At 41.2% G+C, this 14,046-nt stretch overlaps 1 protein-coding gene across 1 annotated transcript in view; it reads right to left on the minus strand.

Moving 5' to 3' along the window:
* Nucleotides 1–12,831, minus strand: part of LOC139789134 (rapamycin-insensitive companion of mTOR-like) — a 40,188-nt gene extending 27,357 nt beyond the window's left edge. Inside the window, 4 exon segments of the mRNA XM_071729663.1 lie at nt 7,759–7,843; nt 9,078–9,255; nt 12,062–12,340; nt 12,342–12,831. Coding sequence (XP_071585764.1) covers nt 7,759–7,843; nt 9,078–9,255; nt 12,062–12,340; nt 12,342–12,682 — 883 coding nt within the window. The 5' untranslated portion in view covers nt 12,683–12,831.
* Between the last annotated feature and the right edge of the window lie 1,215 nt (nt 12,832–14,046).

Consider the following 14,046-nt stretch of genomic DNA (forward strand, 5'->3'; position numbering starts at 1 on the left):
ACTAAACAGAAGGGTTTGTGTGGCAAACTGGACCCTCACTGTTACTTCCCTGACTCACTGTTGGATTGGAGACCAGCAATGGGTGTTTCTTGGGATATTGGAGCCATCATCCTTCTGGAAACACTACCCCCAGTGGTATTACCTTGCAGCTCCTGTAGTCTTGGATGCAGGGTAGCGGTGGGTTTGCTATTTCATGTACACATCTTCATCAAGGTTATGTAGGGTCGACCACAGAGAACTCCGTGTTGAGTTCTGTCTAACCTGAGCTGGCCCCTTAGGGAAGTGCCTATTTTTGATAGGTGATATATGAAACCATTCAGAACGATGAGTGTTACTCTGTTTCCATCTTGGATAATTTTCATGCAACTTCTCAGAAGAGGTTTTTAACTCCTCAGATGTGGTTTTGAACTCCACAGCCAGGTTTTCCTCAGCTGAGACATGAGCCTGTAAGGGCTTGGAGACACTGTCTTCATGGTGTTTTAGCTGGCTGACAAATTCACCGACAGATGGTGGTGTTTCATCATCTCCCCCAAAGACCCTTACCCCCAAAATGTGGGAATACCTTGCAGGGGCACTCTGTGTGAGCTTTTTAAAGAGAGGCCTCCTGCATGGAATTTTGTCAGGATCCTCAGGTGCTTGCCCATCACCGTAGATGACCTCCTGAACTTCCAGCTCCCTCAGGTATTTGATGCCTCTTTCCATGGTGTTCCATCTAATAGGGCAACATTTGATAACCTCCTTACAAGAATATCCACTTTTTACTTCGGATAAAAGGCATTTCCAAAGTACCGGCTTTTCTCACAATTACCTTATCAGTGCCCCCATCTCTGGCAAACGATCCCCAACTGCGGAGCCTTTCTACCCTCCAGATCTACCCTATTAGCTCCCCTGTCCCAGAACCCCAGCATCCATGCAGTCAGTGACTCACTCTCATTGTGAGCATAATCCTTTCTTAAATTTCCTCTCTTTCAGAGATATAGATTGGACGATTATCTCAGGTTTCAAATCACTCTTCTGTGTCATTCCTGCCTTGGGCTGACTCTCTCGCTGATCATTGTTTTCTGTTGTGTCTGTCACTGAGTCATCATCATCATCCCTCCAACTTCTTTAGATGCTTTCTGCGGGTTGTGACAGGGGCAACAAGGGCTGGTTCAGATCCAGTGGGGGAGGTGTCACTGGCAGCGGCAGTGGGGGCAGTCTTCCCGCACAAATATTGAACATTGAACCACCCCCGGAACACATTTAGGTACAACGATAACCAAAACAACTAACACCAACCATCACCAAGGCCTCAAAACTCTGGTGGGTAGAACCATCAAAATCATTTTGCATAGTGGACGCATTCACCAAAGAGTCCCCAAACTCCCCAGTCAAATTCCTAACTGAACTCATTCCCACAGAAACCCCTGTTTTAACAGTATAATAAAGTATCATGGCTATGAGATGGGACCATCAAAACAACATCCATGGTTGAGTAAATTCAAAACGCCAGTATATGCCTTTCACCCATGCTATTTTGAAACCCATTTTTCTCTTTTCAATTTCCAATTTTACAATATTTTCAATTAAATGAAAAATTTAAATTTTAGCCCCGCATTGGGCGCCAATTATTCTGTCACAGTTTAGTAGTTTGGGCAGGCCACAAACCTAATGATAGAATTCCTCTCTATTCTCCCCCCCTCAAAAAAAAAAAGGGAAGCTAAAATGGGAATAAAGACTGGAGACCTTAAGTTGGAAACTCAAAACAATTAGATACAGATTTTCTTAACACGAGGGAAATGTAATAACATAAAGAATAAGGTAACAAAGAATACAAATATATACATACATATACAAATATATATATATACAACCTGATATCACATGTCAAGCCGGTGGGAATGAACAATAGCATGACCAGCAGGACGTGAGAGGAGAAAGAGGGATGAGCTGCTGGCTTTCTGATCTTTTATACAGTATGGCAGGAAATGGGAGGGAATAGATCCCTCCCTTTGCGTTCAGCCCCTCTCATAGTCCAAAAGCCCTCCTTCTTTAGTTCCTCCTGTTCAAACGGTGACATACTTTAGGTCCAGTATCAATGTTTCTTTTTCAGTTGTACTACTGAAAAGATACATACTGATGACCTACAGGTTTCTGACTTCTCTGGAGTACAAAGAAAGCACGTTCCAGAACAAGCCAGGCATTACAGAGCAATTATAATTTTCCTTTACTATGTCCTGTCGAAGACGGCGGGGGACAAACGACACGTACACGTGTTTGAGGATATGTCTCCAACTTTATTTTCCAGACGTGATCTTTTATATGCTCCATAATTAGCTGATGCATATTCCAGAGCCTGAGCTCATCATTGGTTAGCTCGAAAACAATGGTGGACATCCTCTTATCTTTTACCTTGCTATATTCTTGTCTATGCTTATGATCTGTTAAAGTCTTATCTATGCCTATGATCTACTATACTCTTATCAATGCTTAGTCAGACTCTTTCTCTGCAAAGATCATGGTATTACTGGGTTCTGTTAGATGTACTGAGTTCTTACCAGTCTCTGCTCATCTGTCGCATGGCCACGTTCTGTGAGCCATGCCTCCATACTAAACCTCTCCACAATTCCCCCATTTTTACTTTGTAAAATAAAAGCAGCAGAGGAATTAACTAAAAGCCATTTGAACCAAGAAAATACACAACTAAAAGCAATAACAATTAATAACATAAGAAGGACTAACAAGACATGATTTCAACAAGCTTTTCACCCAGCCTGTAAGGCCCAGCCAATTAGATAGGCTATCCAAACCGAAAAACCCAGCGTCTTGTTTAATCTTATTGGTGTGATCCATTAATTGCTGTATGTCTTGATGAATAGATTAGGAATGATCCTGTAAATTCATGCAACACATTCCTTCAAAATCTTCACAGCCATGACCATGGGCTAAAAGTAAAAAATCAATAGCAGCACGATTTTCTAACACAGCATGTTGAACAGTGGAGAGATCTTCCGCCATCTCAGACAACACTTTGCTAGTACCATTAGCTTGTTTCACAATCCAACAACTTAATTTATCTAGATTACGGTGTGCTCGGGCAGCACTAGCACCAGGGAGAAAAAGAGAGGAGAAAAACACCTCCCACTTGTTCCAAAGCTGAACATCATCATTACAATCTGACGTGATTGTCTCAGAGAGCTCACGCTTCCATCGAAGGCGATGGGTACTATTCGGATGTGCATGAGGCATGGCCATGCTTAATTGACCAATCGTGCATGGTCCTCCAGTAGGACGTTTGGGAAGACCGGACCAAGCACGATTGCCACAAATAAGGAAGTATCCCGAGGGTAATTTTCGAGGAAGGTGTGTGCCCGGAAAAGGGTTGTTATGATCTGTAATGGTGCTGTTACACCAATTTGAGAATTTGCCAATGGGAGATACCGGTGTGGTAATATTACTTGTTCGACAGTTAGTGCGTGAGCCTTCTGAACAATCAGTTGCAGAGCTATCAAACCAAAAACAATAAGAGGCATTGAGTGAATCAATTAGATCAAATTCTTGGGGTATAGGACCCTCAGGCAATTCATCATCCCAAACATCAAAATGAACCATACAATCAGCCAAATTACGTCTGGCTACACAAGAATTAGTACCACGGGGAGTTTTTTGTGTATTATTTAAAGCAAGCTGAAAAGCAGGCCACATTTTTTCAGTAAGCGGTACACCAACCAAGCAAGTAATAAATGGTGACTGTGGAGTAGAAAAACTTGCACAAAAGGAAGTGGTATTCAACTGTCGCGCCAATGTGACCCAGGTATTTTGCCGTGGGTCAAAACTTGTTGGCAACCGGGTGTAAACATCATGGATCACTGTCACAAAGATTAAAAAAGTCCTTCAGTAGCATTTTCTGTTTTGGTCTTTTAGACAGGTCGAGTGTTAGCATAGTAAGTCCTCCAGTAGATCCAAATCCTCTAGCACCTCTCAGAGTAGTAGGCGCAGAAAGACCTTGTGTCAATTGCGGAAGGGGTATTAATTGTGCAATTCGTTAACCTCTTGTTATTTTTAACGGTGGAAACAGGGTATAAACCATAATCATAATTTCCCCTTGATAATCTGCATCAATTAATCCTGGGAGTACAAACAGGCCTGCCAGGCTTGCTGAGGAGCGGCCTATAAGCAGGGCCCCTAATATTGTCCCATTAATCTGAATAGGTCCATGAACTCCTGTGGGGATCTTCTGTGGTTGAGTGGTAATTAACGTTACATCTACTGCTGCTGCCAAGTCAAGGCCGAGGCTCCCTGCTGTGGCGGGTCGTAACTCGGAGGCTGGTTCAGGAACGGGTTGCTGTTTGTTAGGACGCTGGTCTGGGCATCTGTTGTCTGTTGCCAGGTCGGTTGTTGCACTGCAGCGGCGACTTGTGTCGGGGCGCGGCCACTGCGATTCGGCGCGCTCCTCCGGGAGTTTCCCTGACGGTTGTGGAAAGCAGAGGTGTTGTGAGTGTTACTTCTGCAGTTTTGGCACCATACTCCTGATGCTTGACACTCCCTCCTGATGTGGCCTGCCGTACCACATCGATAGCATTTTGCTCGAGCCTTATTTTCAAATTTGAATTTTTCCGAGGCTGCTTGAAGGGGCGCAAGAGCGGCTAGTACCTGAACCTGTGTGCTTTGTGCTTGCTCCTGTAGTCCTTTCCCTAGATCTTTAATTGCATTAACTAGAAATGCATGCTCCCCTGTCGGGATCTGCAGGAGACGTTCTATAGCCTCCTCTATAGACCAGTCTGATCCTAAAGTATTTATTACATTTCTCACTGTTGGATTACAGTTCTGCAAAACACACTGCTTTAACATGGCCCCTTTCATGTATTCTGGCACACCCGCTCTATCAATAGCAGCTGCCACTTTATCAATAAATGACCCAAAAGGTTCTGTCCTACCCTGCTTAATTCCCATATACATAGGGATTCCTCCAGGATCTTTAACCTTTTCCATGGCCATTCTCGCTAATCGCATAGCTTCTCTTAATTTCTCTGGCCCTATCTTGACTTGTTCTTCAGACCGTAGATATGCCCCTGACCCCATTAACTCATCTAGAGTTACGTCTGCTAAGGGGTCTGCTGGGTCTCTTTCTACTGCTACTACTTGTTGAACAATCCCCTGCCAATGAGAATTAAAAAGCAACTGTTGATGTTGGGTAAACATTAATTTTGCTATTGCCTTGCAGTCAGATGGTAACAGTATATGCGTGCCCCATAGATAGTCCAAAATCTGCTTTGTTGGTTCACCTGAGAAACCATATTGATTAACCGTACTTCGCAATTGAGCTAATATTTTCCAATCTAAAGCAGTAATTTCAGCAAATAACCCCCCTTCGGGATTCGGCGAAAAAGTTGCTGGGAAAGCCAATAGGTCTGTCGCCTCTAAACTGTCCCCCTTTTGGACGTAGTGCTTAGCCAATGCCGCCCATGCCTCCCTCCTTTCTTTTGCTACAGCCTCCGCTCGGGCGATAGTTGCCGTAGGGATCGGCTTAATAGCATTGTTGAGGGGGGGTGCCGCCCCCGCCTCCCTCCTTTCTTTTGCTATAGCATCCGCTCGGGCGGTAGTAGCCCTAGGGATCGGCTCAATAGCATTGTTGAGGGGGGGTGGCGGGTCTGGCCAAGGTGGGATGGGACAGGCAGTGGCGGAAGTCGGATCACTGACATGATACGACATTCCTGCCGGGGGGGGGGGGGGTAGTGGCAAGAGTCGTATCAGTAGCCTGATACGACATTCCCGCCGGGAGAGCAGTGTTAGGAGTCGCATCAGTAACCTGATACGACATTCCTGCGGGGGGAGCAGCGGCAGGAGTCGCATCAGTAGCCTGATACGACATTCCTGCGGGGGGAGCAGCCACCGGAGCCCAACCGGCCTCTCCCCGCCGGCCGCCCCCCTGCTCTCCCCCCCCGGCGCCAGCCGCAGCGGGCCCGGCCGCAGGCGAAACAGTCAGCGTTGGAGCGGCCAGCTCCACTGAAACAGTGGGATCTGCCGGCTCGGGAGCAGCGGCAGGAGTCGCATCAGTAGCCTGATACGACATTCCTGCGGGGGGAGCAGCCACCGGAGCCCCACCGGCCTCTCCCCGCCGGCCGCCCCCCTGCTCTCCCCCCCCGGCGCCAGCCGCAGCGGGCCCGGCCGCAGGCGAAACGGTCAGCGTTGGAGCGGCCAGCTCCACTGAAACAGTGGGATCTGCCGGCTCCCACGGGGCCTGACTTTGGGAAAATATTTTGCCTTCCGGCACGGATACAGTGGTGACTGCTGGGGGCAAAGGGATATCAGATAACCATTCATTATTGTAACTCCTATTTTTTGTAAGAACCGTGAAAGCGTTTTCGACTGCTCTCTTTTCTGCTTCATGCTGTAATAACACATTTCGAATAATCCTCCACAATTTTCCCATTTTCTTAGCAGTTTTATCGTCATCTAAGACCGCCTCCCATAATATATCTCCAAACTTACTCCATTCCTGTAACGAATGAATTGTGTGCGGATTGGCAAAGCACCCCTTAGAAACCCCATAAGCTACAAGCCCTGGCAGTTCCTTTTTTAAATCCAACCCTTTAACACCCTTTTTCACTAAAAATTCACTAAATAAACTATATGCTGCTTCCCTTTCCATACCTATCGTCAGCGCTGTTGCAGCCCTTCAAGGTCCGGCAGCACGTATGGCTAGGCTCGTCGATACGGTCACCTAGGGCACGGAGCGTCTGTTTGCTCTTATTGCCACCCTTGCTGCTTAGGGTCCAACCACAACGCCGTTCGACCGTGGACTCTGTTCCTCGTCGCAATATCACGTCGGGGTCACCATTTGTCGAAGACGGCGAGGAAAAACGACACGTACACGTGTTTGAGGATATGTCTCCAACTTTATTTTCCAGACGTGATCTTTTATATGCTCCATAATTAGCTGATGCATATTCCAGAGCCTGAGCTCATCATTGGTTAGCTCGAAAACAATGGTGGACATCCTCTTATCTTTTACCTTGCTATATTCTTGTCTATGCTTATGATCTGTTAAAGTCTTATCTATGCCTATGACCTGCTAAACTCTCACCTATGCTTATGATCTGCTAAACTCTCATCTATGCTTATGATCTACTATACTCTTATCAATGCTTAGTCAGACTCTTTCTCTGCAAAGATCATGGTATTACTGGGTTCTGTTAGATGTACTGAGTTCTTACCAGTCTCTGCTCATCTGTCGCATGGCCACGTTCTGTGAGCCATGCCTCCATACTAAACCTCTCCACAATGTCCCATCACCTCTGCTGATCAGCTGTCACAGAAACATCACAGAAAGACAAAATTTACTTTCTGAAATACACATCTAATGCCTTTATTGTTTCCTGTAAATTCACATGTAATCAAAGGGGAGTAAAAATGTAACAGTTCAATATATATATGTGGCATACATATTTTATCATAGCTTACATTTTGTTCCTTTGTTTAATGCAGTATCACTACCATTCTTCAATTAACATTAGCTCATATTATAATCAAAGATACATAGACTTTCCTTCTTAGTTGATTAGAGCTGGATCAAGTTTTGAAGCAACACCCCATTATCTTGAATAACATAAACCAGGGAATTAAGAGCCTGCTATCCTGAATCCAGAACACAGCTCTCAAAAATCAACAGCTAAAAATAACCTGTTCTGTAAAGAAAAATCAACAAGTAAAACCAAATGCCCCACCCAATGTACAAATAAACAATATAAAGGTACAGAAGAGAAATAAAACCAGTACCTCTTGCATCAGGTGCAAAGACCCTAGCTCCATGGTCATCAAATGGAGGTGTGGTTTGCTTCTGGAAATATGGAGTTTCCTTTACCTAGAATATTCAAGTGAAAGTTAGAAAAAACAGATATTTTTTAGCGAGGAAATAAAACATTGCCAATTTTTTACTTCAGGAAAAATATATAATTGGAGGAGAAAATTAAGAATGGGCTCCTGAGTAGTAAAGAACAGCCAATGAGAAAACCATACATTTGTGAAATAATATTTATTAAGCAAGGATTATGAACAGTCAGTAAATGTTAAAACACAGTGGAGACAGGCTGTAAGGAAGCTAATGACTCAGAAGTGGCTATCCATGATCTGTCCACAAAAAGTCTACAACACTGAAGAATCACTCAAAACATCTAAAATGTCACCTGTAAGATATTGCAGAGTTGAGATGTGTCTCTACTCTACAAAAAGTTGAGAGAAAAGAAGTGAGGCAACATAAACATGTCATAAAGACTGTGGAGGAGAGAGACATAAGCCAGTCGTTTCATAAAGGGGAAATAGAAGCAGGTATGATGGAAAATCTCTCCTTTGCTCAAGCTTTAGTATTTTTTTGAGATTAATAAGAAAGGAATTTAGTTTTGAAAGGAAATACTAAGTAAACTAAAGATAAGAAAGTAACTGATTTACCTTTGACATAGACCTTCTCCTGGTTTTGATAATTAGGTAACAGAACATTAAAAATTGTGATACATCAGTTTGTTATACGGGAATGTGTTTTAACTAAGTAGAGAAAGGAAGGCAATTGATAAGATACTTAAAATAATCTGTTTTAAGAAATATATCTGTGAGGTTAAGTAAATACAATATAATTTTATGCTATGATGATAGATATACAAATAAATTAATATTAAACCAAATCACAATATCAGAAATCACGGTAGCAGGAAGTTTACTGTGGGATTATGCATTTATGGTTGACCGATGAATATATTAATTAGTTGGCTAAAGAGATATTAATAAATGTCCACAGACTATGCTGATTTTAGTATAAAAGCGAGCTGTCAGCTAAAGATCTTATGACAGTGTATTTATGCTACCACTATTTGACACACTTCTAACTTAGTCTGTGTCATTATTTCCCTAATATCACAAAACAGACTAGCATTTTTCTGTAAACAGGGTTAGAAAAGTAACTCTTGTTCTTCAAAATTAATTCCTTGAAACAACCACATGCAGTTTTCTTCATTTCTGTAGAAGTAATCTATTCTGATGATAATGCAATGGTTAATTACCTTCCAGTATGAAAATCCCAATTAATCCATTAAGTTATCACATACATACCTGAATATTTCATTGATATTCACTGGGAGAGCAAGGCCAATATAATCATCAGAGCTACCATTTGTAGCATTAGAAACGATGGAGCGAACGGAAGAACGCTGAAGTGGGTTTTGGTTAATAGAACTTAATAAATCTTCTTTATCTAATAAAGCATAACTTAAAGCTTTCATGAACCTACAACACTGAAATAATTAATCACAAATCTCTCTTTCTGGCACATTATAAGTAAGAAGGACTGTTGACACAATGACTATCCTTATATTCCCATTGTAGAACCCAGAGCTTCTTACTTGGTTGAATTACAGCTATAGGATTATTGCTTTTGTTGTGTCTCATGTTGTATTGAATGGTTTGACAGTTCTTCAGGTAAAAATTTATGAAACAAATAGCAAAGTCAATTTACATCTGCTACTTGCTAGGAACACCTGAATTTGTGAATAAAGCATGAATGAAAGAAAATTTTCTGAAGACTGAGAGAAAAATGTCCTGAAGACTGAGAGAAAAAAGGACAGAATATTTCTTTCCACTTTATTACTTAAACAGTTGTCCTGGTTTGGGCCAGGATAAAGGTGATTTTCTGTCTTGTACTTTTGCTTTTAGCTAAGTCTCTTGTAAGTAGTTGCACTTGCTGAAATTAACAGCAAGTTTCTCAGACAGTGTCTGCTTCTAGGACTGATAACACTCGATGTGTATAGTTACTGCTAGAGACTGGTATGCAGAGCCAAGGACACTGCTCAGATCTGAGGAAAACTTTTACCCTCCAGAAGGAAGAAAGAGGTCCCACCTGCATCCCTCCTTTTGGGAGGAACGGACAAGATAGATGCCAGAATTGACCAAACAGAGTATTCCATCCCATATACATCATACTCAGTATAAATTTGAGGCATCACGAGGGCCAAGCCACGCTTCCAGCTTCCGGCTGCCTGCCCTTCCTGCTTTTTCCTGCTTCCCTTCCCTCACCCAGCATCCTGGAAGGATTCTGTCCGTTTGTCTGCCTGTGGTCCTGATCCGTGCCAGCCCATATCTGTGTGTTCCTGCCTCCAGTTCCCGACTGCTGCTGACTCCAGGAGTCCAGCCTGGACTTTCCCAGGGCTGCCCTGCAGCCTCGGTGGTGACGTGAGAGTTATTTGGGGGAAAAGGGGGGAGGAACGTGGTATCCATTTTCCTATATATTTGTATATATTTAGTAATTTTTCCTATTTATCATTACTGTTCCATTAAAGTTGTGTAGTTTAGTTTCCAACCCATAAGTCTCTCTCCCTTATTCTCTCTCCTTTCTTTATCAGGGAGGAGAGAGAGATTAATAGAGAGAGTCTGTTACTCCGTTTAATTGCCAGGCCAGTGTTAAACTGTGACAACAGTAAAGATAATATTTATCTGGAAGTAGTAAGATACTCTGAAATTAAAAGGATCACAATTATTCAGTGAAGACACTCAGCTGCAATCAGTAAGAAAAATACATACAGTGGTTAAATCATAGTCTTTCTGATCAATTATATCAGTAATCAGTACAATCTGACAACCTTTTGTAATATGTAGAACTGCAAGTTTTTAACCTCCCCAGAAGATATGAGCACTCCAGTCATTTCAGTTCAATGTTAAACAGGTCAGCTCAAATCCTTGCACCTAACCAAAGAGAGATAGTGAACAACTATATACCAGGAATACTGTTAGTATTACACTGAATGCTGAGTCTTGGGATGAAAGTCCGCTGCAGCAAAGCTTCTTTGCATATCAAGAGCATGGCTGCAAGGAATGTTACAGCATGACTACACCCACAACCAAACCTGTACTACCACTGAAATTACACTGATTTGTTCTGCATTAGCACAGGAAGATAGTGATAAAGCAAGGAATAGAACTTCTGATTTTCTAGATGGTGCAGCTTAACTACCAAACCATCCTTAATTTAATCAGCATGCTCAGTCTAGTTCTAACTTAAATGAACAAAGGGAATAAAGCTTATCTTTTACGGCATTTTTGCACAATCATGAAAATAGAAAAAAAAATGAATGTTGCTCCTAATCAGGAAGGAAACTAGCATTAATAAATTGGCACTATAGACACTCAACTGAGTATGTGGATTGAAATTCAGGGACCAGGCATTTGCTTTTCTGTGCAGTAAGGAAGCAAAGAATGTGCTGGTAACTTTTCCCTTTCTTTCACATGAGTCAGGATATTTAGGTAAAAACAGAGATAGAAAGTGTCTTCCCTTTCAATAGTAATCTGAAAATACATTCTACTAGACAAACACAGGTTTTAAAGGAAAAGTTTGGGAAGGAGAAGAGCTTTTAAAAGAAAATTGTTAAGCACTTACTGTAGCTGCTAGGAACAGTGTCAATGTCATGAGCTAGATACCTTATGTAACTATCCAATTAGTCTTCAGAACAGCTTATGTTACTCAAAAATAAAGAGATGACACTTAAATCTAAAAACAAACCCTATAAGTAAAATCTTTGCTCTGTTGTAGCTAAAAAGTAAAACTCACATTCATGTCAGTGGTACCAGGATCCACTGGCCCCAGTGCCACAATGAACAGCAATATAGTATATTGTTAGGAGTTCCTGTCCTAAAACCTTACCAAGTGAAATCAAGAATGTTCTCTTCTGAAATACAGCTCTGACTGCACAAGCAATTTTGCATAATTGAAATGTTAGTAATTTTAGCAGTGCAATTGAATTTAAATATTTAAAAAGTTAATCAGGAAACAAATGAGATAGAAGGAAACAATCCTTTGTCACTGACAGCATTAAAGGGACTGACAGCTATGAAAACTGGGCGTCTCTGACAGAACTTACAGAGTTCAGACTTCTCATTAGCCAATTATTCTCCTAATATAACTGCTGTAAGCAAAGTTATGAGTCATCCTGCAACAACTGTCACTTTTAGATGAAGTAAGATAAAAATAATAGAAAGATACTTTTCTTTTTAAATTACTCTTACAGGTTTGAAGTAAGAAACAAGCACATCATAATCTTACCAGCTTGGGGTCAGCCGAGAATCCAGGCTGCCAGATTTCATAGTAATAGTGTCAGTAAAGAGCACGTCCTTTGATGGAGATGCTAGGGCTTCTGAGTGAGACAGTGAAGGATGCATTCTCTGCTGTTGTAAGTGTTTTAGTGTAGCATAGCCAAAGGCATCACGAGAACTTGTGTAGCTGAAGTTACAGTCAGCAAGACTTCTTATTGTAGCAAGAGAAGGAGCCTTAAGACACTGGGCTCTTCAGGGAAGTGTATAAGATCCTGGTGGTACCAGGGACAGAGTTAGATTTTGAGAGAGGCAGGTGGTTAGACTGTGGTGTTGAACTTGGTTTAACTGTTTTTGTGCTTGCCACAGTACTCAAAATTCCATAGTCAATATCTACATTTGCAGTGTCCATACCTACATTATCTCTTGAAGGGCTAGAGCTCATTGAGCTTATGACACTTGTTGTGGTATCTGTATTAAAATTTAAACTACGACTTTTTAAATGTGTTTGTGTAGTACCATCTACTATTAGCCTTTCTCTGCTTGTGTTTTCCTGGTGAATTTCATTTCCAAGACCTTTTGGCAGCTTCAGATCATTTTCTCCAATACTTGGGGTACTTAAAGTATCTTCCATGTGCTTACTTCCAACAAAAGAAGTTTCTAATCATAAAGTCTGGATTTTAGGAACCCTAAAAACAGGGTTGAATTCTACCCAAACAGGAAAGTTTATGATACTGGAAGGTTCTATTACAGTACGATTTCGCCTCAGGCCTGATTTACTGTCAGATGTCAGCTTTCCTCCTTTCGGATCACTGCTACTTCTATGTTTTTTATTAGGTAGAGTAAGAGAGTTTAGAATGCGAATTTTCACAAGTCTGCTACAAGAAAAGAAAGGAAAGAGACTACAGTCTTTGTCCTTTGAATGTCCAGGTCTGTAATAAAATATTTGTTTTGCATCTTCAGTAATATCTAGGAAGAATGTACTAGTGGAAGTATTATCAAAACGGTCATCCTCCATGAGGAACATACCTAAAATTATATGAGACTTTGTCACTGAAAATGGACATTTCTTCAAAGGGTATAAATGATGTTGCAAAGAAGTAAGCAATTCCATAAAAGCTAAAATGGGAGACAATATTTATCACAATTTTAATTCAACATTTAGTACTGTAAATTAAGGAATACCTGAGCTGAAGGTCTCATTGCTTCATAAGAAAAGATACACTATCTTATTTCAGTGCAAATATCCAGCTACTAGGATTACAAATGATGCACCCCTTTAACTGTATCTAAATATGGTATATTTCTGGATTTAATTTCCAAATATCAGTAGCAAAATTAGAATGTACTAGATACACAAAACATACAAGAATTTAAATACAGCTATACTGTATATATACATATGTGTGCATACACAGAATAAATATTCTAAATATTCCTTTATTCCTTTGAGGACAAACAAGTAAATGTATCTTCATACCTAAAGCATGGAGATTTATACAGGGTATTATAGCAAGCTGCCATAACTTGATATAAAAAATAGTAACTTAACCTAATATTAAAATTTCTTATTTCTACACCAAAGGTACATAAATCTCAGAAACTGTTCTCTTCCCTCTCACTTGATTATGTTTCTCAGTCCATAAAACTGTCTCCTGGCTTGTGCTCTTTTTTCTTGCTAATAGTACCTTTAAACCATTTGCCTGAACCTCATCACACCAAAATGCTAAGTTGTGGTATGCTTTTTGTTTGTTGTCTGGTTTGTTTTTTTGTTGTTTCTTTGGGTTTTTGCTTGTTTGCTTGGGATTTTTGTTGTTACTTACTTGAAGATAAAGATTCACTTTCACTGTTATCTGAGATTGTATAGGACTGAAACTGATCAATGAGCTTTAAAAAATTATTTCCAAGTAAGTGGCAAAACTATATTCACATAAACTAGGTACAGCTATTTCAAAAGTCTGTTTCTAGTGGAGTCCCTCAAGGGTCAGTACTGGGACC

The sequence above is a fragment of the Heliangelus exortis genome, chromosome W (assembly GCF_036169615.1).
Source record: "Heliangelus exortis chromosome W, bHelExo1.hap1, whole genome shotgun sequence".
NCBI lineage: Eukaryota > Metazoa > Chordata > Aves > Apodiformes > Trochilidae > Heliangelus > Heliangelus exortis.